The sequence below is a fragment of the Thermobia domestica genome, chromosome 17 (assembly GCF_964235325.1).
Source record: "Thermobia domestica chromosome 17, izTheDome1.hap1.1, whole genome shotgun sequence".
Classification (NCBI taxonomy): domain Eukaryota; kingdom Metazoa; phylum Arthropoda; class Insecta; order Zygentoma; family Lepismatidae; genus Thermobia; species Thermobia domestica.
This window is the reverse complement of record NC_137470.1, coordinates 136415957-136443705: the sequence shown is the minus strand read 5'-3', so window position 1 is coordinate 136443705 and position 27749 is coordinate 136415957. Positions and strand designations below refer to the sequence as shown.

General features: G+C 38.4%; 1 protein-coding gene across 2 annotated transcripts in view; it reads right to left on the bottom strand.

Moving 5' to 3' along the window:
• Positions 1-8465: 8465 nt before the first annotated feature.
• Positions 8466-27749, bottom strand: part of Nulp1 (Nuclear localized protein 1) — an 82685-nt gene continuing 63401 nt past the window's right edge. The window contains exons 9-10 of one of the 2 annotated variants that reach the window (XM_081744314.1): positions 27182-27354; positions 8466-9206 (exon numbers count right to left, since the gene is read on the bottom strand). In XM_081744314.1, the coding sequence (XP_081600440.1) occupies positions 9038-9206; positions 27182-27354 (342 nt within the window). In that variant the 3' untranslated portion in view covers positions 8466-9037. The remainder of the gene's footprint in view (positions 9207-27181; positions 27355-27749) is intronic. The other variant, XM_081744315.1, reaches the window with a different exon arrangement.

The window sequence follows — 27749 nt, the reverse complement described above, 5'->3', positions numbered from 1 at the left end:
AGAGAACGCACAAAATCCTTTGTCCGCTCATCACGCTAATACGGCTGAACCGATTTCTTTCATTTTTGGGGGGTTGTTAGGATTTGGACCCTAGATGGTTTTTATCATATCACTTTAATTTTCAATTACCAGTGTCTTGAGATAATTGACCAATCAGGTGTCAATACGTACAAAAAATCCTTTGTCCGCTCATCACGCTAATACGGCTGAACCGATTTCTTTCATTTTTGGGGGGTTGTTAGGATGTGGACCCTAGATGATTTTTATCATATCACTTTAATTTTCAATTACCAGTGTCTTGAGATAATTGATCATTCAGGTGTCCATACGTAGAAATCCTTTGTTATTAGTTCATCATAGGTATAAAAATAAACGTATTTATATGCAACCCGCATGACCCTGTGACTCGGCGGGTTAACATAACTAACAGGCGCTATAAATCACTTGAAAGCGAAAAAGTAAAAATTATCTAAGTAACAAAGTTTATTGCGTTCCGGGGTGACCGCAGCGAAGCGGGGTGAACGCTGCTAGTCTTATATAAAAGAGAACGCACAAATCCTTTGTCCGCTCATCACGCTAATACGGCTGAACCAATTTCTTTCATTTTTGGGGGGTTATTAGGATTTGGACCCTAGATGGTTTTTATCATATCACTTTAATTTTTAATTACCAGTGTCTTGAGATAATTGACCATTCAAGTGTCCATAACGTACAAATCCTTTGTTAGTTCATCATAGGTAAAAATAAACGTATTTATATGCAACCCGCATGACCGTGTCACTCGGCGGGTTAACATAAATGACAGGCGATATAATGTTAACATTTACTGCAATCTACTATGGTTTTTATCATATCACTTGAAAGCGAAAAAGTAAAAATTATCTAAGTAACAAAGTTTATTGCGTTCCGGGGTGACCGCAGCGAAGGGACCGAAATTCCATTGTTGCAGCAAAGCGCGAGCGCGTGCAAGTATATCTCATTGTTGCATTGTTGATCATTACGATTCACACATTTCATAATTCTCTCTCTGTTTTATCTTAATTTTCACGTTTTTATAATTCTTTCTGATATTTTTGAGGTAATGTCACCTAATTGCATGCTTTTCAACCATTTTTGAATATTTTGCACTAAAATTAACTTGTATATCGACCACAATACTCATTTACAATTATCTCCTGAACGGCTAATCGCAATTTAATAAAACATTCTTCAATTGGATTCAGAATCAAAAAATATATTAAAGAGGAAAATATCAACTTGGGATGACAAAGGCAGCAAAGGCATAAAAAAAGTTAGTTCATGTAAAAACGTTACCAAAGTTATACGTGGCCATATGGCCAAAGTTATAAATAAAAACTTTTTAACTTTTTGTAGTCTATGCTTGATTAATAGATATTTAACGCAACTTTCGATGCTAAATCGTTTGGTGACCCAGGGCCAGAGGGGCAGTTTCGCGCTCAAGCTTCAAAGCGAAAAAGTAAAAATTATCTAATTAACAAGGTTTATTGCGTTCCGGGGTGACCCCAGCGAAGCGGGGTGAACGCTGCTAGTATATATATATATATATATATGCCACTTACCGTTCTCAACTGTGTAACTTCAACACTCACACCAGCCATGGCTTCACATCTGAAATGTCCACGTCACCTTGAATGCAGGGACTAGATAATACTGTCTGTGACCACTAAAGCAATATTATTAAGCACTGTTCTCTGTGGTACTCAAACCTAGGACTACGAGGACGACTCAGTCATCAAATACAGCGTCCTACACTTCGAACTTATTGCACAATACCATTACAATCATCTAAAATCTTAGCCGTTAAACTTATTTTATGATTATCTAAGAAATGTTTTCCTTGGTGTCCCAAGTGTTCCTGCTTTAATAATAATGCAGTAATGACAAGGTGGCCACTCAAACGGCAAGATAAAATTCACGCATATTTCCAGGTTTTCCAGCATCATCATAATATTTTTAAGGACTTTTGTATAGAAGTTATTTCATAAATTCCACATTACTCTAGGGTCTGAACAGGTATATATATATATATAATACATCATTTATATATATTACATCAAGCGAATATGCACAGATTCAACAGATTAAGTAATATTAGCATATTCTCTCTCTCTCTCTTTCACACACACACACACACACACACACACACACAGTTCCACATTACTATAAGGTCTGAACAGGTAAAAAATAAATGCACCATTTATTTCTATATACCTTGAGGGCAGTACTTACGAAGATTTTTCTGCTTCTTTTCATAGGAAGATTTACCTCCCGAAGTTTGTTGATTTCTTTGACTCTCAATATATCATAAACAAAACGAAACAAACAAATACTGAATAAATTACTTTGAGTGTTCCATGTATACCTCAATTTAATATCAAATGAGTATGCACAGATTCAACAAATCAAGTAACTACTAGAATTTTCTGTTCGTACACACTCAAAAAACTATTCTCGTAATAAAGGGAAGAACGGCAGAAAATTATAAATGCACTGGAGTTTCTTTGACTGATTCATACACCAAACACTCATGTTATATGAGTCTTGAATAGGCCTTTTCAAGTTCCCTGTCAATATTACTTTTAGCTTTCCTTGCGACTTCTTCTATTTTAGCCTTTTTACTTTCTAGCTCTTTGATTAACAACTTCGTTCTTTTTATGTTCATGTATTTTTTTTATCTTCAAATTCATTCTTCTTCCTTTTCTCATCCAAAGCAGCTTGATAATTCTGTCTATCAGAACGGTCAGCAATCAAAAGAGACTTTGTGATTTTTACGTTGCTGACTTCCCCCATTGTATCTGATAGTGTCATACACAGTTCTCTGTGCGACCAAAGTCTCTTCTGCCATGTTCTCAACAATGCACTCCTTATTTACGGAAAAAGCTTCTTTCCACATTTGCATTTCCGTGAGAGGCATCTGTCTCACCTGTGGACAGACATGACATTAGACTACAATATGTCAAGTTTGTGACACTTTTTATCAAAAGATTCAAGACGCGTTCTGGTATTTGGACCACTGACTACAGAACGATACTGCCGAGCAGCGACATTAGCTGTGTGGCCGTCAAGCCAATTGTTTTCAACCAAAATGGTTAAAAGTTTCTTGAAGCGGACCATCCCTTCATCACATGCAGCAACCTCTGGATTCCAGCAAGTTATGGCTTTTGTCAACTTAAATTTCAGTGGTAATCGTTCCTCCATTTTTATGACTATTTTCTGCAATATTCTTCGACAATCCCTGTAGAACCTGGCTAGTTCTATATCCTTAAAATTTTTCCGATACCTTTTTAATTCCTTTTTTGTGGCAAATCGTACATCAACATTTGCCGAATTCAACAAGTTTTCTTCTTTGTGTACATCAGTCTTAATATTTTCAACGTGTTCTGGTTTCAAAAATCTTTGCATAAATGCACACACACTCCCGTGCAGCTCTGAGTATAGGAACGGAGCTAAAGGTCTGTTACTCTGAAAATCTGTGAGAAATTGTTCAATGTCACTAGCTATGGTTTTAAAGAAAGCTAGTTTGGGACCTAACATTGGATCTTCAAGACAGTGATTTATATAAAACTTCATAACTGCTACACGACGGTTTGCTATCACATCTTCAAAGATGGTACTTGTTTCACGAATTCTCTGAGGCAGGGAAGCATATCAAGAGCTCGCTGTGCTACTTTTCCGTTTAATAACCAACGGACAGAGCAATATTTGTATGGAAACATATCGGAACTTGTTAATTCAATATGTATCTTTCTTGCAGGAACATTCTTGAATAAATTGTACAAAGAACGCAAAAACTTTGCAATATCCCATAATGTATACAAGCCACAACTGCCTAAGTTTAAAGGCCAACATTCACATTCTTCTGATTTCAGAAATGTATTGAACTCCTGAAGGAACTTTAAATTCACCGTGGGTCCATCCATAGAAACCTGTATGATATTTTTGACATCAAGGGGTTTCACAGAGTCTATTAATGCTTCTAGGAGATCTGAGAATGCTTCTAGGAGATCTAGGACTTCGTCCACGGAAGCAGAAGTCAGGTAATGAGTACAAATCTCTCCCTTAGTAGTGTCCCAAAATCTCATCGAACCCAATAACAAATGAACTGTTACCGTACACTATGTGTATTATGTTAAGAAGTTCCCTTTTAAAATGTGGTGCTAGTCCAAATAAAATGATGTAAGCTATCTTAGTACGAGCCAGTTGAATTTTTGCTGCTTATATCACTGTCTGGGAATAAGTAGGGAAATAACTGTACATTTTTCTCCGCAGAACGGAAGGATTTGTGTGTGTCAATTATTTGTCAACATCTTTTAATTTCCGCATTAGTAACATCACTGTTTAACAGATACTTCTTGAAGGCACTTGAGTGAAGATCAGAAGATCCAATATTACTATTGCCGTTAGACTTATCACAGACAACGTCTGACGGGAAAGCTCAACACGAAACAGTGATAGTTTCTGAGCTAAACATGAATCAGTGTTAGTTCCTGGGCTTTTCACACCTAACGAGGAAGCTGAACACTCAATTTACAGCCCATAAAGACCCTTTTTTTTTCGTCGAAAACAGGAAACGATTCTAAATATTTGCTCTTGTACCTAATGTACCTAACAAGGGAATTTACCTCAATCGCAAATGTAGTGTTAATAAAGCTTGAAATTTGTAATGTTAGTTTATTCTTTAAAAATTCTAGGATCTATAAATAAATTTACGCACTTTTACCTAGGATTTTTCAAAACCTTAAAATTCACGCATAATACCCGCTTTTCCTGACGCGTAGCCACTCTGAATGAACCTAAGATCAATTACAACACCAGGCTTTCCAATGCTAATGAAAAGTTATATATATATATACAGGGTGTTAATGAACTATACCGACAAAGTGTAAGAGGTGATTCCTTACATCAAAATAAAAGAAAAAGTTCATATGGATCTGTGGAGGAAACTGTATAGTTTCACAGCTAGGGCTGTCCAAAATCGCGAAAAAGTTAAATTTCAACAGGCCCTATTTCGAATTCCAGAAACTGTGGGTGGTGGTCCTTATCAGTGTAAAGGAATTCACGCATACGCAATTCAAAAACGCATATTTCATTAATTTTCAGTGGATGTACAGAGTATTCCATACAGGGTGAAATTCTCAGACATGCCATCAACAGAATTTTGAGATATGCTCTGACTTTATGACTGGTCTAAAGTAGGCAAACGATAAGCCTTGATAGCAGTCGACACAGAATCCTTTGGTGCGATGTCTGAAGTGTTAAGGATTGTAGCAACACGGTTTTTCGTACTCGGGAAACGCATGCTGCAATGTTTTCTTTCACGCTTATAAGTGAAGAAAACCTGAAATATACCGTGACGAAATACATCACATCACACATTACTCGAAAAAAAAAAAAAAAAAAAAAACTGCCGGTTTATAACATTTCCCACTTCCCTCCAAAGCATTGGATGTCCATTGTTGTCAAAGCTTACCTTCTGCCTACTTTGAACCCTCCTTGAAATCAGGGTATATTTGAAAACTCCATTTAAGAGCATATCTGAGAATTACACCCTGTAGAGAATACCCTGTATACCTATTGAAAATTGAAATATGCACTTTTGGACTGTGTATGCGTGGCTTCCTTTACGTTGATAAGGATCACCATCCACAGTTTCTGGAATATACAGGGTGTCTCAGAAGTCCCTTACCACCCTTATTAAAATCCAAATGGATGTACTTTCAGCGAATTTGATGTAGTAGGTGAACTTGAGGGTTAGGGGGACACTTTCTAGCGTAGGTTACGTGGACGGCCGCCATCTTGAATTTAACTTTTTTATTACAAACGCTACGTGGGTCATGTGATACATGACCATAGGCTAGAATTTCACCAGAAAACCGAATCTGAAGTCAAAATATATTTATCTTTATGTGGTAAACAATTATCCACAATTGAAGTTGTGAATTTGACTGCGTTTCTTTTGTGTTGCAGGTTGTGAATCATGCCGTTAACGAGGGACGAACGCATCCAGATCATCAAAATATGGGGCGGGAGGAATGCCCGCGCAGTGGCTGCCGATTTCATTGCGCGTCATCCACAACGAGCACCTGTATCGCATGTTGCAGTGGCACGGTTACTGACCAAATTCGAGGAAACTGGAACAGTTGTAGATAGACCCCGTAATGGACTGCCAAGGACAGCCACGGACGAAGAAACAGCTACTGCCGTGCTGGCCTCCTTCTCGAAGTCGCCGCAGCGAAGCACACGTCGTTTAGCAATGCAGTATGCTGTGAGTCACAGTTCAGTGCACAGGGTGCTCCAAAGGTATAAGGGGCATTCATATAAGATGCAATTGCAGCAACATTTGTCGGAGGACGATCCCGATCGTCGCGTCCAGTTTTGCGAATGGGCTATTGAGCAATTAAGGGTAAATCCGCAGTTCGCTATGCAGATACTTTTTTCGGATGAAGCCCATTTCTACGTAAATGGTGAGGTCAATAGGCAAAACATGCGCTATTGGTCCCGTGACAACCCCGCTTGGACAGATCCCTCGAAAATGACCGGTGCCGGGAAAACTATGGTATGGGCAGGCATATGGGGAAAAAAGATCGTCGGTCCGTTTTTCATTCCAGGAACGTTAAATGCAGACCGATACCTCGCATTGTTGCAGGAAAATATAATGCCGGCTCTGATGTCCGAGGATGGTACCTTCCCCAGGTTCTTCCAACAAGATGGTGTACCTCCCCATTATGGCATCCAGGTGCGTCAGTTCCTGGATGAACAATTCCCTGGGACGTGGATTGGTCGACGTGGATCAGTGGAATGGCCTGCCCGATCACCAGACTTAACCCACCTTGACTTCTACCTGTGGGGACATGTGAAGGCTATGGTGTATGCTGTGAAAGTTCGTGATGTTCGCCATCTGGAACAACGTATCATGGCTTCCTGTGAACAAATATCCCCAGAAACCTTAATACGTGTCCATAGCAATTGGGAGAAGCGTCTGAACACGTGCATTGCCAATCACGGACAACATGTTGAGCACATTATGTAATACGAAAGTCACACCTGCAATTGTGGATAACTGTTTACCACATAAAGATAAATGCATTTTGGCTTCAGATTCGGTTTTCTGGTGAAATTCTAGCCTATGGTCATGTATCACATGACCCACGTAACGTTTGTAATAAAAAAGTTAAATTCAAGATGGCGGCCGTCCGCGTACCCTACACCAGAAAGTGTCCCCCTAACCCTCAAGTTCATCTACCACATCAAATTCGCTGAAAGTACATCCATTTGGATTTTAATAGGGGTGGTATGGGACTTTTGAGACACCCTGTATATATATATATATATGAAATCACGACGAAAAATATAGGGAGTTTTGTGAAGCTATGAAAAAGGAACATTTCAATTGAGAGGTAAATTCGGATAAGGGCGTAACTAGCAATTCTTCAATTTTTCAGGAGAGCAGAGAAACAAATGCCCTTGTCCAATTAACCAACGTATTCACACACTATTTTTGGAGACCGGCATTCGCTAGGGAGCAGAGATACAGGGCCGTGCCGTGGAAAATCAGCGCCCGGAGGGTAAGAGTATACGACGGCGCCCCCATACATATATTCCAAGCAATGTTTCCTATCTTTTTCCTTTTTTCTCCCGAATTTTTCGCCCCCCTTACTTCGGCTCCCGGGGCCGTCGCCCCACTCGGCACGGCCCTGCAGACATTACCTTAACAGCACCTAGACACACACTGAAATGCTCAAACTTGCAGAAAATACATTTATCTCATTTTACCGGAAATAGGTCGATACGTCCTTATCCAAATAACCCCTTCAATTGTCCAGTAGGTATGAACAGAACAGAAAAGGCAGAAATGACAATGGAATATTGGAAACGTTACGGGGAAGACGCAGAAATACCGTTGCACCCTTTCTGGAACAACTATATAAAATGTAAAATAAAATCTAAAAGGTAAACAATCTGCAGCTGGCGCTTTTAAGATAAGATTTGACTTTGTGTAATATATTCTACAATTATTTGCCTACAGCTAGTGCAAAAAGTATTGATACACCTAAATTAATTATTTGTAAGTCTTTAAAATCACTACTCCATAGAACGTTTTAATGAATATGACGAAACTAGTTTTTGTTCCATTTTGCAGATGTATGAATACTTTTTGCGCTAACTGTATATTGTTTGGTGTAATTATCTTTAGACAATAAGCAGGAAAGGACGAAACACAGAAAAGTCTCCATTCAACCACCTACAGTGAAGACCAAAGGCCTCCCAAACAGCCACAACTTATTTGCACAAGTGGAAGTAGCAATGACTTGATTTTAGTACCAGCAAAAAAAAAAAAAAAAAAAAAAAAAGGTGAGAAACCGTATGGTGCAAACTGTCTACACTTCAAGTCAACGGTGTGTCCAAAGGGCACAGAAGTTGTGTACTGAGAAAAACTATATATCTATTTGTGATTTTTTTTAATTACAATAAGAACAATTACACTTAGGAAATTTTGCTTCTTTACGTATATCCTCAAAAGAACCAAAACAATACCTTCAAAAATAAACGTTTCGAAATTTTGACTACTCACTCATATATATCTTCTTTTTAATACAGCTTATATATTGACCTATTTTACAATTTCTTTTCCATACATCATAAAGAACTATGAATACCTTAAAAGAAAAACAAGCAGAAAGAAATATTCTTACTGCAAATTTGGAATTTTTTTTGCAAAAGAACAGAAAACACAAGATTTAAAACTATATCACTGAATATGTTGAAAAGTTTTTCACTGCACGTAGTTAGGTTGAACACTGGCTACGAATACTTTTCTTATATAAATTTCTCCAACAACCCTTTTACTGACAATAGACCAAAGCACATTTTTTCACCTCTTAATGATTCAGGTACCTATCCTGAGTCAATTTATCTGTCTAGAGCTACTGAAACATTCTTCACAGGCACGCATATAATTTTCACTATTGAACCAAACCGTAGACTAAAAACATTTATGGTGTGATGTGACGTTGCTTTAGTGTCGTTCGTCTTGTTCTTCTTCGCTTTCATCGACATCAGCATCATTCGGAATATCAGGAAGGTGTATGTTATTCAAAAGATCCCTCATTGCATCAAGCAATGACGTCACACTTCGTCGGAGATCAACTCCACTCGCTCCTTCAGCGTCTCCTGCTGCCAGGTCCCTGAAAGTTAATTGACAATTAGTTTTATTTTACAAGTTTGACACATTAAAATTACAAACGAAAGATATTCACGCTGAGTACTGAACAGAGAAAAGGCTAAGCTACACACCAGTACAGAATGAATTATATGGTGAAATACATATGCCTTCTTTCCCCCGACATGTTCTCCCGGATGGAGTGTTTAATTCTAATGTCACTCTACAGTTTGCCCATAAACTCTGGGTACATAGATAATTCTAATAATATGTTTTTGTTTTCCCAGATTGAATGATGGCTGTGTCTAAAGAAGAACGAGTTGAGTTTGTACTCTTTAGTAGACGACAAGGATGGTCGTATCGCAAAATTACCGAAGAATTTAACCTTCGACATCCTCATCATCAACCTATTTGTTTTACTGCCATCGGGAAATTAATCACCAAGTTTCAAGAAACAAGCAATGTGTTGGACAAACCCCGTTCCGGACGACCAAAGACTTCAGACGAAACGAAAGAGGCTGCCTTGGCAAAGGTTTACGCTAGCTCAAAGAAATCGCTTCGTCGGACATCCACGGAATTGGGTGTTCCAAGGTCAACCATCCACAAAATCCTGGCAGAGAAGAAGTTTTACCCGTACAAGTTACAGATATTGTATCACTTAAATGAAGATGACCCTGACAGATGCATGCAGATAAATTGGATGAAAATTTCAATTTTACTAAAGACTGTGTGTTGTTCAGTGATGAAGCTGTGTTTTATGTTAATGGTCACAAATAGACAAAATCTTCGATACTGACAATCCACATTGGATGAGTCCATCCAAACAACAGGGCTGCCAAAAAGTGATGGAGTGGTGTAGTTTGTGGAAAGCTCGTGTGCTAGGGACCTTTCTTCTTTGATGAACACGTAACGGGTGAGATTTATCTGAACATGTTGAGAGACAAATTGATGTCTCATATGGTTTCAGCAGGATGGGCCCCTGCCCATTTTGCTGCAGCTGTTACAGATTGGTTGAATGACAATTTTCCTCACTGGATTGGGAGATCATGTGGAGTGGTCTCCTCGTTCGCCAGACCTTTTCCCCCTTGATTTCTTTTTCTGGGGTATGCTGAAAGAGAAAGTTTACTCAATGAAGAATAGAAATTTAAACCACCTGACAGAACGCATTATCAGTCAGTGTGCTGAAATAAACGGCAATTCAAACGTATTCCATAGAGTTCACCTTAATTTTGCAAAGCGCATCAAATTATGCATTGAACAGCACAGAAATCATGTTGAAAATATTATTCATTAACGTTAAATTGACTAAAATGTGCTTTATCCCATGTACCCAGACTTTATGTACACCCTGTATAATAAAGCAATACCTTTCTAAAAAGAATATTGCAATGTAAGAATTCTTAACTCCTCAATTGAAAAAAAAAAAAAAAACCTTAAAATTGAGCGTATAAAGATTTTAAAAATGAGACTAGGAAAACATATTGAATACAATCAAAAGTTAATGAAAAAATGAATAATTAAAATATGACAATTTACAGTGCTGTGCAAGGACAATGACCTATAGTTCAGAAACTTAATATAAAATTTAATGGACGAAGTTACGAGAATGGACAAAGTAACTGGTAGTTATAGAACCTTACTGTTTTCAAAAAGCTGTAAATAAATAAAAAAGCTGTTAATTCATACAAGTCGAGCCAAAGGTCTTTGGGCACCCTTTTATTGTTAAAATCTGAGAGAAAAATACAAAATCTTTTAATAGGAGATGGTAGTAAAGGAGGAGGACCGCAACTTGTAGGGTAGGTGGCGACCATGACTGTCATCTTGAATGCAAGCTCAAAATTTCAAATGGGAGTGGAGGGGGAAAGGCATGTTCCATATCAAGTAACACCGGCATGAGCTCACGAATCCGAAGTTGTAATTATTTCTTTCATATCTTACATGGTTTGCATATTATGAATACTGAAAGTTTGAGAAATCACACTGTAACTGACAGAATCTATTATTGTTGCAGCAGAACTCAAATGTCTTTGAGAAAGGAACAGACGACAGAAATCATCCTAATATCACGGGAACGCAGTTCCGAAGACAATGCAGAGAACTACAACACACGGCACCCAGACAGACATTCAGTTTTGCAAAGCACGGTCGCGTACGTGATCGTCAAATTCCGAGAAATTGGCACTGCGGTAGATAGGGTAAACAGTGTGCAATTGAAGATTGCCACCAGTGAGGAGACAGCAACAACGGTTCCAGCATCGTTTGTGAATAGTCCCAAACGAAGTACTCGTCGTCTTTCACTGGAAAGTGGTATCAGTTAGTCCTCCATTGCCCGAATATTGCATACGAATTGCTATTATTCTTATAAGCTGCACATGCAACATAAACTGAATGACGATGACTCAGACTGACGAACAGAATCCTACACGTGGGCTATGAACCAAAACGAACTGGATCTTCCGTTTACACGTGGCATACTGTTCAACGACGAGGCCTACTTCTGTTTGAATGAGGAGGTTAAACGGCATAATTATCGGTACTGGTGTGACACTAATCTAAACTGGATTGATCCGAGTACGAAGCATAGACCTGGAAAGGTAATGGTGTGGTGTGGCATATGTGATGCCTGCATCATTGGTCTATTTTTATGACATTACCTTAATGGCGCAACAGTACCTAACATCCTACAAGAAGAAGGATTTCCTTCCTTCAATTCTGAACCCAGAACGCAACTTTCTTTCTTATTTTCAACACGATGGGGCTCCTCCCCACTATGACATTGGTGTAGACCAATGCCGCGATGTACAACTTCCAGGGAAGAAGATTGGTCACCGTGGAACTGCAAGATCACTTGACTTTACACTTCTTGATTTCAATCTGTGAGGCCATCTGAAGCAGATGGTTTATGTTGAGGAAGCCCGCGATATAAGGCATCTATAACACATTCAGCACATTTCACCGTACAGTTTCTTGCATATGTAGTCGGAGTGGATAGGGTGACTATGTACACTATGGCCACCACATAAAACATGTGTTGTAGCGTGCCACTGATAGGTAATTTTCACATTTTCAGTATTCATAACGTGCAAACCTTACAAGATACGAAAGAAACAATTATACATTTGGATTTCTTAGCTCAGTTGATTTGCAACATCTCCTTCCTTTCCGTTTGATATTACGAACTTAAATTCAAGATAGCGGTCCGGATCGATGTATACCCTATTAGTTGCAGGTTAATCTCTACTACCATCTCCTTTTAAAAGATTTTACATTTTCCTCTCGGGTTTCAAAATGAAAGTGTGTCCAAAGATTTTATCTCACCCTCTTTATACATATATCATAAAATACAAAAACAATCTTCTAAATGAAAATTATGTATTTTGTAAAATTATCTAAACCTTCTGAAGCATTTCTATTACAATTCGTATTTCTAGCAGAAATAAGTGTAGTACTATATTGATAGATAATAATGTGATTAGTATACCTGACGTCAGCGTTATACCAAAAAAGCAAATATAGTAATAATCTGCTTTGGTGAATCTATTATTATAGAGACCACCATGTAGGAAAAGAAACAAGAAAAAAAAAAAAACTCACTAGATCCTTATAGTACATACGAGGTGTGATCAAAAAGTACGTCGAATAATATTATTAGAACCAAAGTAATAAGCTTACACGGAATTTGATTTAATCTTGTTCAAAGTACTGTCCTTGGCTAGCAAAGCACTTATACCAACGTTGAATCTATGACTAGAAAACTTTCTGGAAGGGTGTTCAGATGCGCTGTCGCGGCCTTCTCAATGTCAGGAATGGTCTCAAAACGTTTTCCTTTAAGCACGGTTTTAATGTTTGGGAAGAGCCAGAAGTTGCATGGTACTATATTTGGAGAGTACAGAGAATGTGGACGGAAATGAATATTTTTTCGGCCAAAAACTCGCAGATCAAAAGCAAAGTGTGGCATGGTGCGTTTTCGTGGTGAAGAAGGAAACAATCTGTCCATTTAATCGTAAGTTAAAATGCTTTTCACAGACCCATACGAGATGTTTAGTTCTTCAGAAAGCTCTCGAATAGTCACTCACCTGTTTTAACAAATCATTTCTGCCACTTCTTGTACGTTTTCATTTGTTTTTGACGTCGAAGGACGTCTCGATCATTGCTCGTTTTCAACCGACTCCTTCCCGCTTTTGAATCGCTCATATCTCTGATACCACTTGTAAACAGTCTTCAATGCCACTGCTTCATCGCCGTGCACTGATTTTGACATTTCGTGAGCTCTTTTGGCACTTTTTGGAGCTTAGAACAAAACTTAATGTTGGCTTGGGACAGACTCTTAACACGTCCTCACTCTTCTGCCTCTGGAAGCAACTAACATGTCACAACTTGTTCAAACTCGATACTGACTGTACCAAAGGTTTAAGCTAACGTAGTTACTAGTTGAAATGGATACAACATCGACAGATGGCACTGTGCAATTACATTCACTGTACTTTTTGATCATACCTTGTATACTGTAGTAATTTTCACCAAACATTAAGACAACTACCTTAAAATAAGAAAATAACCATTTACAGAAAACAACTGTAACAAACACAGAAAATTACGTAACTAGGTATTAAATTAAATTCAGGATTGTGAAAGTTGGAAGCAGGACACACCTGGTACTTTGAACCATCATTGTAAGTGATGAATCAGTTGTGAACTTAAAACTACTTTAGTTATTTCAAACTATTTACTGAGACTTATTGAGCATATAGAATACATATTCCAGAAATAGAATAGTGCTCACCTACTGTATCCCTAAAATGCAAGTGTCCAATATTTTGGGTACATCATCGAGTACCTTTGCAGGAGCACCAAAGGGAATTAACACATGTTATGCAAGAAGTTCTTCACATGTTTGTGTCCGACGCACGTCCACAAAAGAAGTGTACTAAGGTCCTTGCGGGTAAGGGAAATTTGTTATTGCTACGTTGGTCACACTGCCGTGCAGCTTAGCTCCTACCCTTTCCATTGAGCCCATTCACGCGTCAGTACGACCAGAACTCTGACTACAGTAACATCTGTGAAAGATGTCGATGAAACCTGCCGCCAAGTGCGAGATTCGCAGCGTTATCGGTTCTCTCGTTGTGAAAGGAAAATTTTCGTCTAAAATTTTTAAACGAGATCAAGACAATTGGGAAGGGCAATTCAGAACAAGAGGAAGGGCTGCTCACAAAGGGAATCTCCTTTCTGAACGACAATGCCAGACCGAATACGGCCAATGCAACAAAGCAAATTTTGGAGTCATTTGGATGGGATGTTTTGAACCACCCCGCTCATTCCCCTGACCTAGCGCCATCAGACTATCGTCTGTTCACCTCCCTGAAGATGCACATGGGTGGGGGGAAAATTTCAACTGAAGAGGAAGTGAAGGTGGAGATGAAGAATTGGACAAAAGAGGTGGCGGGCAGATTTCTTTGACCAAGGCATAAAAAAATTAATCCCTCGTCTCACTAAGTGCATCGAGAGGGATGGCGAGTACGTGGAAAACTAGTTCGCACACGTACTGATGAAACCATGTAAAAGATTTGTTTTAAATAACTTTTTTGAAACCTACAAAAATCTTGTACACTTATTTTCTGGACGTGAATCGTACTTTCAGTATCAGTGGACATTTTAAATTTCTATAACGTATTTTTCGAACTAAAGATTATATTAAGAAACTAACTTTTACGTAAGGGCTTAACCATACAAATATTCGTAATCCCACAAAATTAAGGTATACGTAAGTTCACTTACAAACTACTATCTATATTCGAAAATTATTTTGTTTTTCAGTTGTAAGCAAGTTATTAATTTCTTTTTCGCACTATTCTTGATGTATATTAAGTCTCCTATACAAAAGCAGTATGTAGACCATACAAGGATTCTTGTAGCCAAATCGTATTAGCAAACAAAAGGTGATTTTGTATTTTCCATACGGAAATAAAACTTGTCAAAAGAAATTTCGGAGTAATGTAAAAATATGAAACTGTAACATTGGGAATGGTTGTTATCTATTATTAATATTTATAACAGCTAATTTCTTAAAATAGTCATTGTTTCTAGGAATTCAATTTAGTGAGCATTATTCTGTTTTTATTTACCGAGACTTTTTTCCAATTATTTCGTTTATTCAGCATGTTATAGGCAAGCATAGCTGTACCTGTAAAAAGGTTTTCTCAATACCATTGAAGCACTAAGAAATGACTGAAACAGAAACAAGAGTGAACTTGAAGCTATTATCGGATACGTTGGTGGCTGTGGTAGAGCGCTTACCTCTAGTGTGGGGGTCCGTGGTTCGATACCCGGCTAAGTACGTTTGTAGTGGACAACATCGTGTCTGTGGGTTTTCTCGGGGTATTTCCGTTTCTCCCACTTTCTCATTCCACCAATTCTGCCATAATCATTCACTTGCTTTAATCACTGTCTCCCTTAGCCTAAAATAAATAATCGTGGGACGCTAAAGATTTCATTTCACTTTGAAGTTATTGTATCTATCACTGTGTGGTTTACGGATTTTCAGGATGTTACAGGTAAGCTTAACCATATATAAAATTATCTTTCGTTATAGAATGGAAGCCACGAGATATGACTAAAACACGTGTATTTACGTAAATGAATAAACCGCTGACGAAGGAGTGGGCTACAATTGAAAATTTCAGCATTAATCAAAATATACACGCATTCCTGAGTTTAATTTAACAGTTATATTCATGCGTGAGTTTAGTTCCTTAAATAGTTACGTAATTAGGTTCTAATTTCACACTGTAACTTTGCTTATTTACCTTCATTCTACATATTTCTTCTAAAAAATATAAATCTTTAAGGCAACTCATTATATGAAAACAAGCACAAGCGTTCGCCAAATTATTAGCAACTAAAACTTGGTTGTATTTTAACATTTTACAGTGAAACCCACCCCATGTCTCAGGCAGAACGTATGAAGTCGACCAAAAATAACTTACATATATATGGGATAAATACTCTATGAGTAGGTCAAGGGATACGATAGTTTTTTATTTGCGTGCAACTTAAGCCGTGTTTCTGTACAAATGCTCTAGGTATAAAGTTTATCAATAAAAACATCCGGACTTTGAAATCGTCCACTGACGGATTAGTGAGATTAAATTGTGACAGCTGTGAGCGGTAGTCTGTGGCAAATTAGACTTACTGCACGAAAAGTTCCTCGAAGGCGTTCTGTCGAGAAATGGTGATGTGATTTGACCGCTCAGATGATGTGACCTTTCACTTCGAATTATTTTCTATTGGGTCTAAGGTCCATCAGAATTAGTCATGAACAATTCGTGAACTGAAAGGAACCAATGTGTATGCAAAATTGGACCTTGAGAATCGATTCCACTCACTAATAATAATAACAATAATAATAATAATAATAATAATAATAATAATAATAATAATAATAATAATAATACAATTGAGTCTTGATCCTCTTATTCCATAGAGCGGATAGATTCTGGAAAGAACCAAAGATACTCTCTCCAGGATTCTATTATCCTACTTCGTGATTTTAAAGCTCGGCTAGGCAAGAAGAGAAAATGTAGTAGAAATTTCAATGGAAGTTATTGGGTTCATCACAGAACAAATCGCAATGGGAGTTATGTAAGGTATTCAATCTGGTTATGAAGTAAACTGCATTTCAAACATCTACCCAAGAAACAGAAGACCTGGAAGCTCCCGGACTCCAACCTGAGTGAGTTCCAGATTGATCACGTTACAATTGCACGGAAGACTGAAAAGAAGATACAGAATGTAAAAATTCTGAGAAACTCCAAAGCTAGACTCAAGATTACTATCTATCCAAGATCAAAGTGAAACTGATCCCAAGGAACACCGAGAGGTTTCACTCCACAAAGACTGGAAGTTTCGATAGCCAAGAGTTCATTCAGAAGCTAAAATCTGTGGATTCTGAGAACTGGGGACAACCACAGAAAACCCTGATCGAAACGGCTAGAGTCTTTTTATTTTAACTGTGCCCCTTCTGGCGCTGCTGTCGATGTGTGCTTTCCCGTACCTCTCTTGAAAGAGGACGGACAAGTTGCTGCGGCCGAGATCTTCTAACTGTTGGATGCAGAAGCGCTGCCACAATGAATTATTTCACGGATTTCGCTGTGCTCTGTCATGTTAGCCATTTAGTCATACTAAGTGGACTACGATCTTCACTCGTCAAAACCAAACGACTGAATGACAATTTGGCAACACAGCTGAGGTCATTTACTTCTTTTCCCTAAGCAAAGGGAGGGTTTCCTCCGTCAGAGGGCGGCGGGGTGGAGCTAAAGTATAGTTGGCATATTTTCCGGGGGCACACCAGAACTAGACATGCTCTAAGGAGCTTCCAGCGATTATCAAGCTTGGTGTAATGATGAATGTGAGACAGCGATAAGACCAATTGTCTGACAGAAATTTAAGTCATAGAAGAACCAAATCCAACGGGAAAACTTCCTGAGTGAGAAATAACACACTACAAACGCCACCCACAGTGTGGGACGTGCCTTCAGTAGACACCAGCTGGCACAGATTGAGCAAGACTTGAAGAACAACATTCGTACCTTCTACAGAACGTTCAAACGTAATTTAAACAAGTATAACCCTCCAGGCCTGCAATTCACAGATCCCTACGGGAAACTAGCTCACAGTGACAAAGAAAATCGTCAGGTCCTAGCGAATTACTTGTGGTCTCTCTTGAACTGTGAAGCTCCAAGATCTAATTTCACACTTGAAGAGAGTACACAAATCGACCGTGATTCATCCATCTCCACACACAAAAGAAATCAAATCAGACAGACAATCATTGAAAAACAATAAGGTGTCAGGTGAGGTCTCCGTTGTAGACGAACTGTGGAAATACGTAGGTGACAAGACAATTAGCAAGCTAACGGACATCGTCTACGGCATTTGGAAAACCGAGAAACTCCCTAGTGGCTGAAAATCTGCCCTGATCTACCTTCTCCATAAGAACGGTGGCAAAAAGGATATCAATTGCTACCAAGGTATTTCCTTCTTCGCAATAACTTGCAAAATTTATCAAAAGCTTTTCAGTCCAGGGCAGAACAACAACTAGATTCGAAGTTGGGAGAGCACCAGAGAGAATTCAGAAAACGACGTTCATGTGCACAGCAAATTATGAATTTGAAGTGTGCCATATCGTATATGAAGCTCAGAAATAAAGAATTCACTGTGATATTTATCGATTCCAAAACGTCCTACGACTCAATTGACAGAAGTGCCCTTGTTCAAATCCTGAAGGAATTTAGCTTAGACAACAAAATAAGAGCGATTATAAGTGAAGCTTAGAGGTGAGATTTCAAATCCCTTCGAAGCCAGAACCGGAGTTACACAGGGAGACTGGAGTTCTAACCTCTGCTCTTTAATTGTGTTCTTGAGAAAGTCATCCGTGAATAGTGCAAAGAAATGAATCACGAAGAAGTCGAAAATGAGTTCAGACTAGGACACAAGAAAAGAAATATCTCGATTGACTGTCTAACATTCACACATGACTTCACATCTTGTCGGATTCTTTCACTACCGCTACAAAGCAAATCTACCAGTTCGTGGCATAAGAGCAGAAGACAGGCTTACAAATCTCCTTTGCGAAAACTAAGTTCATTACGAACATCGAAATGGCACCAAGAAAGCTAGAAGCGAATTAGAATGAACTGAGGGGGACAGAAAAATTTGAATACCTTTGTGAATGGATAGGACTTAATATATCTGAACAAGAAGCCTTCGCGTCAAGCATGAATAAAATCGAAGTGATTTACTATCTGATTAAAGATGTCTACAACAAAAATCCATATTCCTGAACGCCAAGCTCAGACACTACTGCACTGTCATCTGCCCAGAAGATCTGTATGCATCGAAATGCCTTACAATGAAGAAGAAAGGTATAACTGAGAAACTGGAAGCTAAAAGATTACAAAAAAGGGACTAATCAAAGAGAAGGGAGAATTGAGAAGATGATACAAGTAGTTATACATATATGTGCAAAAGATAACTAGTGTGACGCGGAAAATGATTATTTTTTTTTTCTCGACATGTGTCTCGAATGAAACCAACCGGACCTTCTCTTTCTTCACAGAAATAAAGAAAAAAAAAGACTAATGGAGCCTGATTCAACGAAACAGAGAAAAACCTAATGGAGATTGGAATCACATGCGAAAGAGCCGGAACAGCTGAAGAAAAATATTCTAAGAACACCAAAGCTTGCAGAAGCTGAAAACAGGAAAGACATGGATTGAAGAGAGGAAGAAGTATCAGCAACGACGAATGAAGGAATACTGGGCAAATATCAAATTTTAAAAAAGTCCGTAGTTGGCTGAAACGAAAGAAAAAAAAGAGAGAAATTATTATAAATTGTAGTTTAAATTCTATTTCATTTCAAAACTTTTGACATTAATATAGAGTTTATAAGATCTGAATCATCTACAGTTATAAGCGATCAAAAAACTATAAAATAGTGAAGAAATCCGAGACAAAACTTTGATTTGATTTTGGTTTAGCGTCCCTTTCAGCAGCGATGCTGTATGAGCTTAACTGGGATCCGAATCACATGAGCTCCTGCCGGGAATCGAACCCGGGTTTCCTACGCCAAAGGCGCGTACGCTAACCGTTTAGCCACGATGGAGCTCTCCGAGATAAAATTGAACAGACAGCGGGATCGCTAGCGTAACTACACAGATCTTCAGAAATACGGGAAATCAATGCTTCTTGACATCGGATTCTATTGTTTGTCTCAAACTTCTACAGAAAACCTTCAAAATATCTAAACAGGATTGCAAAGTTTGAATTGGATGCGAATACAATCAGTCTCTTTTCAGTAAAGTTTGATCTACTTTTACTGCTTATTACAGGGATGCTATATTTCAAAAGTGAAAATCCAGGACTCTATGCTTTCATCTTTAAAATGCGCGAAATAAAAGATGCAAAGTTGCATACACTTCCCTGCACTGGTGTAGTAAATATAAAAACTATAACAAAATACTTAATCCCAACCCCCTCCCCCAGAAAGAAATACTCCTAACATAAATGTAAATTATAACTTTCTCCTTTGCATTGTCGGGCACACCAGATCCAGATATGCAAAGAAAATTAATGGAAATCAATATTGCAACATACTACAAGTTGTAAACATCAACTTTTGATCTCTAGACAGATATAAAGAGAAATACCGACATAAATGTTGTTATGGGTTTGTCAGTCTATGTTTAACTTCTCTGTGCTTTCAGCTGCTACAGCCAGAAACTGAAGACAATTTTTAAAAAAGTTGAGAAAAAAAGTATTTTGTTCACCGAAAGCCGGGAAATTTATGCGTCCCACAATTTATTTTCAGGACACTGGGACACACATATCGATTCCGGCACGATCCCGGAAATTCTGGGACGCATAGCAATCCTAGTTTATCACGACTTATAGGAATATCTATGTACATATACAGCATATTGGTACATAAAGCATATCTTATATTATTTACAAGTAAATTAAGCATAATCGTAAAAAGAATCGTTGTCTACTTGATGTTGATTTTCATGTAATCATTAGAAAGGGGCAAAATATGAAATTTCATATTTTAAACCATGCCACGCTTTGTAATGAGAATAAAGATCTTAATGTTTCAAGGTATCTTAAGTCGATATTAAATTCTCATATTTTATAATATTTTGACAAAATATTCATATTTAGCAAAAATCTTCATATTTTGTTTATGTTGTAAACCCCTATGCCTAATCTGATCTCAACTTCGTTGAACATCGCATTACCTTAAAGGATATGCGGATTTCTCCTGTCTCATATAGAAGAGGACGTTATTCCATCTTTTAGTTATATCTACTGGTGGAAGGAACTCTTCTTAACTAGTGGGAGTCCGCCAGCATCTGCAGTTTTAACGCGAGCTAACATTCCCCTTTTGACGCCAGGAGGCGCTCCGATGTTGGAAGGTAACGATTTCCACGGTGTGGTAGGTTACTGACCTAATGTATCATCTTAAATAAGGCTTTACTATTTTATTTATTTAACAATCACCAGATAAAGCTTAGAGGCCGCCATTTTATCCTGAATATCTAACAACAACAACAGTGGAAAGGATTTGGGAAGGTATCGGCCAGGGCCTGTTTTTAGTAGGTATCATCCCGACATTTGCTTGGGTGTACGGGAAACCCTGGAAAACCACAGTCAGGATGGTCGGCAGCGGGAATCGAACCTACGACCTCTCGAATACGAAGCCAACGCTCTACCACTTGAACTACATATGGTTATATGGTTGAGTCCAGGGGTCAATTTTCTTTTCATATGAAGTAGATACATTGATGCTATCCTCTTAAATTTTGAAAGGGGTAAATTGGCTCACTTCTTAAATCTGGAAATTGTGATAATGCAAAATTTGGTAAATGTTCTCTAGGACTCGAGTACACACTGATCACCAGTTGAATTAGAGATACCTACCTAATACCGTATAGCACCACCTTTCGCTCTGATAACGGCGGCTATCCGCCGCGGCATAGACTCCACGAGACGCCTGAAGTGTTGTTGTGCCATCTCAATCCATATCTGCTGCAAAGTCTCCTACAGAGCCCGCAGGTTTGTCGGAAGAGGATCCATTGCATCCCAGATGTATTTGATGGGGTTGAGGTCCGGTGACCATGATGGCCAGGGAAGTGTTGCCACACCAGAGGAGTGCTCATCAAACCAGTCTCCTGCCACCCTAGAGTGATGGGTCAGCGCATTGTCCTGCTGGAAGATGAGGTCACCATCTGGATGTTGCAGCTGAGCAAATGACAGGATATGGTCCAGAAGATCGCGGTAGCATTTACCTGTCAGGGAAAGTATCACACGTGTTGGGGAACCCATTTCAGGTCATGTAAACATGCTCCAGATGAGAATACCACCACCACCGGCCTGTACAGTTCCCTACTGGCACGATGGATCCATTACCTCGTGCGGCTGGCAACGCACCCGTACTCGTCCATCGGCATGTACCATGTGAAACGTGGCTCATCTGTCCAGACAATCTTTTTCCATATTTCCATTCCAGTGGCGGTATTCCTTTGTCCGTGCTAGACGTTGTTTCCTATGTTGTGCGGTTAGAAGGGGTACTCGCGTGGGCCGATGGCTCGTGTACCCCATGGCGAGTAGGTGGCTGTGGATTCTGTGGTTGCTAACACGGCGTTGTTGTCCTACATTGAACCGCTCCGCGATTTGATGCACTGTGACCCGTCTATCGGCTGTTACAGTGCGGGCCAGTCGGCGCCTACACCTGTCGACGACACGCCCCTGACCGCGACAGTTTTCCGGTGCGGGAGCGGTTTTACCGGAAGCCAGGTACTCACGATACACTCTTGACCCAGTTAAGTTTGAAAATTCGAGTGAACCAGCCACTTCCGAAATCGAGCCACCCATTCGTCTGGCCCCTACGATTTGATCACGGTTAAGTGCACTCAGATCCTTCGTCTTGCCCATCACACACTGCACTGCCACGGATACTGAGAGAGGAAGCACATGGCAGCAGTAGACGCGCGATACGTTTCATCCACATGCACTGGTGGAGCCTCTGCAGGGCGGTTTCAGCAATTGTCCTGCTGTATGTAATTCAACTAGTGATCAGCGTATATTTTTGTACATTTGGTTAGTACTGCTTGCTCCTTTTTATGGATACACAATTGCCAAAAATTCAAAATTTGGAGGTTTTGACCCATTATACCCTCTTCGATGATGCTTTAGCATATTATATGCTTATATACATGAGTGTAGAGGTCAATTCTCTTTCATAGGATATGGATACATTGATGCTTTCCCTTTTAATTTGAGAGAGGTATATTTGCTCACCACTTAAATTTGGGAATTATTAAAAATATATGTTGGTAAATGTTCTCTAAGACTTGAACATATACTTCTTTAAATTTGGTTGGTCCTCCTTATTCCCCTTTTATAGGTACAAAATTGTCAAAATTTACATTTTATATTTGGCGGGAAAATCGAATTAGCATGAGACGCAAATTTTGAATATTGTGCTTAACGCTCAGTAAGATCTAACATATAATTATATGGATGAAGAAAAGGTTCCATTATCTTTCACTGAACATGAGTACCTTGAAACGGGGAGAAGTAAGTGTGACCCACCCTTAAATTTTGGATTTATCAATAAATAACAAGTTCGTAATTGTTCTCTAGGAGGCTGGTAACTTTGAATGATCTAACTTGTGTTCTTTCTTGGAAAAAAATTGCTAAAATTCAAATTTAAAGATACCTAATATATCATCTTGACACTTTTAAACTTAGGGACAACTTAAAGTCTAAGGTTATTGGTGTACAATTTTGGGACTTGGAATCTAATAGTTAACTATTAAAACCGACTGGTATGAAACAATAATCATTTCACACTTTGAACTTTAGTCACAATTTCATAGTCTATGGTCATTGGTGGAGTTATTCTATTTTTGTAGTCGTCTTCTCTTTCGTGAAAAGAAAGCGATCTCTTTTGACACCTTCTTTTTTTTTACTTTTTTTTCACTATAAATGCATCTTGAAAAAAACAGTAAGATACTTTACCAAAATATTCAACGTAAACGGCAGCGATAAAGAACATGGCTACACGACTGGCTAAACTGCGATTTGACTTCAACAAGAAATGTTTAGAATTCTTTAATCACGAAATGCTGACTAAAACCAAGACAATTAGAAACCCTACATAGCAGTAATTACAATGAAAAACCTCATTATTCATCATATCCACCGAACCATAAGCTCTCTGACTGCAACTCACTTCAAAGTTTACAATACCATTTAGCAGAAGAAGAAAAAAAATGACCTGTGACAAATGAACGATCCGCAATGGTCTAGGTTTTTCGGTTGGACATCAGTGGGACTTATTCAAGTCAGGTTAGCAGTTCGAAAACTTGCTGAAAGTTAAAAGAAACTTTCTAAGTCGACATGAAAAATGGATACCTCATCTCCATATTCTCTTATCAATCACTGGATAAAGTGGATCAACTTGAGCATGATTTTCAAGAACTTACTAATGGTGCGGACAAAAACAAGTTTTTCGGTTTCTAGAAAACCCCGAAACTATAAGAACAAGAAAGGCTACTAACTTCGTCAATTCTTCCAGAAATCAGTTTTGCCTATCCCTAAAAGTTACAGACAATTACGTTCTTTTTACGTCAAAGAAAACTATTCAAATTCGACCCCACAGGTATTGGCGCAAATTGAAAGTATTCACTTTTCCTGCCGACTGTACATGCCACATGAGCTTTTACGATTAAAATGTTTTACGTAAGCAGTTGCATGTTTTATCTGAACGCCAACTCACAGCATTACTAATGAGCTGACCTGATACTCTGTAAGCCCAAGCTGGCTGCCGTTGCTGAAACCTGGACTCAATTTCAATAGTGATAACCAACACCTCGAAGGTACAGATCAGTAAAATTAAGACTCGAGGAATCTCAAATTCCAATACCAAATATTCATATATTCTTCGAATATTCGAAGAAAAGAAGTATTGGAATAGTTGTTCAATATATCTATCTATCTATCTATCTATCTATCTATCTATCTATCTATATATATATATATATATATATATATATATACAGGATGGCCCAAAAGTATACACCCCTGCATTGATCAAGTATAACATTCTAGCTTATAGGTTTATTTGCTTCGGCTGCTTCGAGCTTAAGATGTAAGTAAAAAGGCATTAAGAACAAATAATAAAGAAACTAAGCCTACCTATAAGAAATGATATAAAAAGCAATGAGTTGATCAGTACGGGACTGTATACCTACTTTTGGGCCACTGAATTTGAATGAATATTTACATAGTAAATGGAATATTTTTAAAACTAGCACAATGCTACTCATTCTAACCTTAAAAACTACACTTAAAACTAAAGTATGACCAAAACATTTATTACTAATCTGTATTACCGTTTCAGTAATACATGATTACCTTCATCAGACAAATTATGGAAGTACAATCTAACGCTACAGCTATTCTATGTTTCACAAAGTGAGAGAAGGCCACGTCTAACAACCAATAAGATTGTTCCTTTCGTTTTTACATTCCAAAATTTTTGACTAGGTAAAGTCCCAAACTTTTAATCAGATTCAAATTTCAATTCTTATACTACACAGTGTAGTATATGATATAAGAACAAGATAACATAGGATGTGTGCTTAAACCAAAACTTTTCTTTCTTTCTTTTAAGTTGAAGTTCGAACCTAATTAAAAGTTAACGTCTGAACCCTATTAAAATATAAAACTGTAAGAATTAAAGGAAGAATCTTATTGGTTGACAGAAATGACCTCCTCTCATTTTCTGAAATACAGAAGCTGTACCCTTAGATTGTACTTGAATAATGCGTCTGAAGAAGGCAATTATACCGAGTATACCAAAAAGAAGTCCGGGGTCACAGCCCAGCTTCGTTATGAGTCAAGATACGAACAAATGGAAAGAAAGGAACGTTGAAACAGGCAGTTTTTAATCTAAAATTTTGGAATTCTTCCAATTGGACCAGCCGCTTTGGTTCCATACTGATAAGGTGCTCTGTGTTAAATATAAAAGTAAATTTGTCAGTTCAGCAGGTTGTTGTTCCCTTGGGTCCTCACCATACCAATACAACGCTGTTGAGAAATGGATTCCAGGTATTCTAGGTTCCCGTATGCAACAACGTGCACGTCTCCCGTGTCATCGGATTCTAGGAGTTCTATGTTCCCACTCAGCATAGGACGCCTTACCAGTGTTGACCCCAAACGGCTAGTGCGATTGTGTCCATTGGGGCATTACGCATATTATTTTACATTGAAAATCCCCTACGAGGCGTGTTCGTTAAGTAAGTACCGTTTTGAAAACAAAAATATACTAAAACTGGTTTGTTCAAGCCAAATTTATTTTTACATGAAAGAGCACACCTTAAACTATTTCTGACATAGTTTCCACCAATGTTCAAGCACTTATCAGAGCGGATAACCAACTTGTCCAAACTCAACGAAACATCCCGCCAATGTCCGGCAAGTACGCACCGTTTCGTTTAAACACAACCGCAGCGCTAGTACCGGCGCTCCGCGTATGCGTGCTAATTTCACTGGTTCATTGACTCTCCATTGACGCCAGTACGGTTCAGTTGTTGCTAGTGTACTGTGTCTTGTGATCGTTCACAATCTTTAAAACAATTTGTGAACCCGCCGACTGTGAGATTCGTTCTGTTATCCGACAGTTCGGTTGGGAGCAGTTTGACTACCTGCAGTACAGCCCCAACTTGACGCCGTCTACCTGAAGCGCGAGCTCGATGGTAAGCGCTTTGAAAGTGACGACGACGAAAAAAAAAAAAAAAAACCGCTGTGGACTTATGGTTGTCTTCACTGGCGGGATGGACAAGCTGGCCACCCACTATGATAAGTGTTTGGACATTAGTGGAATCTTATGCCGCAAAATAATTTATGCTGTGTTCTTTCATGTAAAAAAAATTTGGTTTGAACAAACTTGCTTCAGTATTTTTTTTTAAATAGGTAGTTACTTTCTGCCGCACACGCCTGGTATTTCCAACAACTTTCTTTCAATTCTTTCGTGTCTTTACTTATAACACAGTTAGGCTATGGCTCCAGACATTTGATACACCCTGTATATTGCCAAAACTGTAACAGATTGATAACAAGTGTTCTCTTTGATCAGATTTTAACAACTAGCATTACTCAAATTGTTACATAGCGTAGCACTATGTACTTACCAGGACAACTTAAAAATAAGGCACTCATTTAGTTTATACTCATTGAGAAAAAATGTAAAACGAAAAAATTAGAGAACAGTACATCTTGGAAATTATAGCAATTTCACAAATAATATGATGCAGCCGCATCTGTAGTACTAATGTACTTAAAAACGAAGAAAAAATATATAGAACCTACGAAAACACTCCTCTTACAGCTATAAGTGCACAAGACCACTCAATGTGAATTACCACACCATACACTTACATTAATAAATCTCTACCAGGGTCGTTGATGCTGAAGCTCGGTAGAAACGATCTGAAGAACAAGGATAAAGTGTTGGCATCATCATATACAACTGGTCTAGGAGGCCTTGTGTACAAATTTATCGAGTCAACAGGTGGTAATGGATCAAAACTTAGAATTGGACCCTGTATATCCTGTTAAAACAAAGAGTAAATTCATTTTTACAACACAAAGAGCTGAAACACTTTCCGGACGGGGAGGGGGTGGAGGGGGTGTTTTTTTTTATTTATAATTGTTCCCGACGATCGTTTTGTTAGTTTTTCTACCAGTTAGTTACGTGTTACTCAGTTAAAAAGGTACGAAAACCTTTACTGTAGACGAAAAACAATACACATACAGTGAGAGTTTGCGGGGCATTAATATATACTCCTGAGGAAGCTATACAGTTGCTGACGAAAGAAGAAACTTCGAGAGGTTCCATTTATGTTCTAGCACTGTCAGTCAACGCAATAATGTATAGCACAATCTTCTTATGGTAACAGTGCAATTTGCATTAACATTTCATTTGTCGAAAACAGAATCTTTCCAA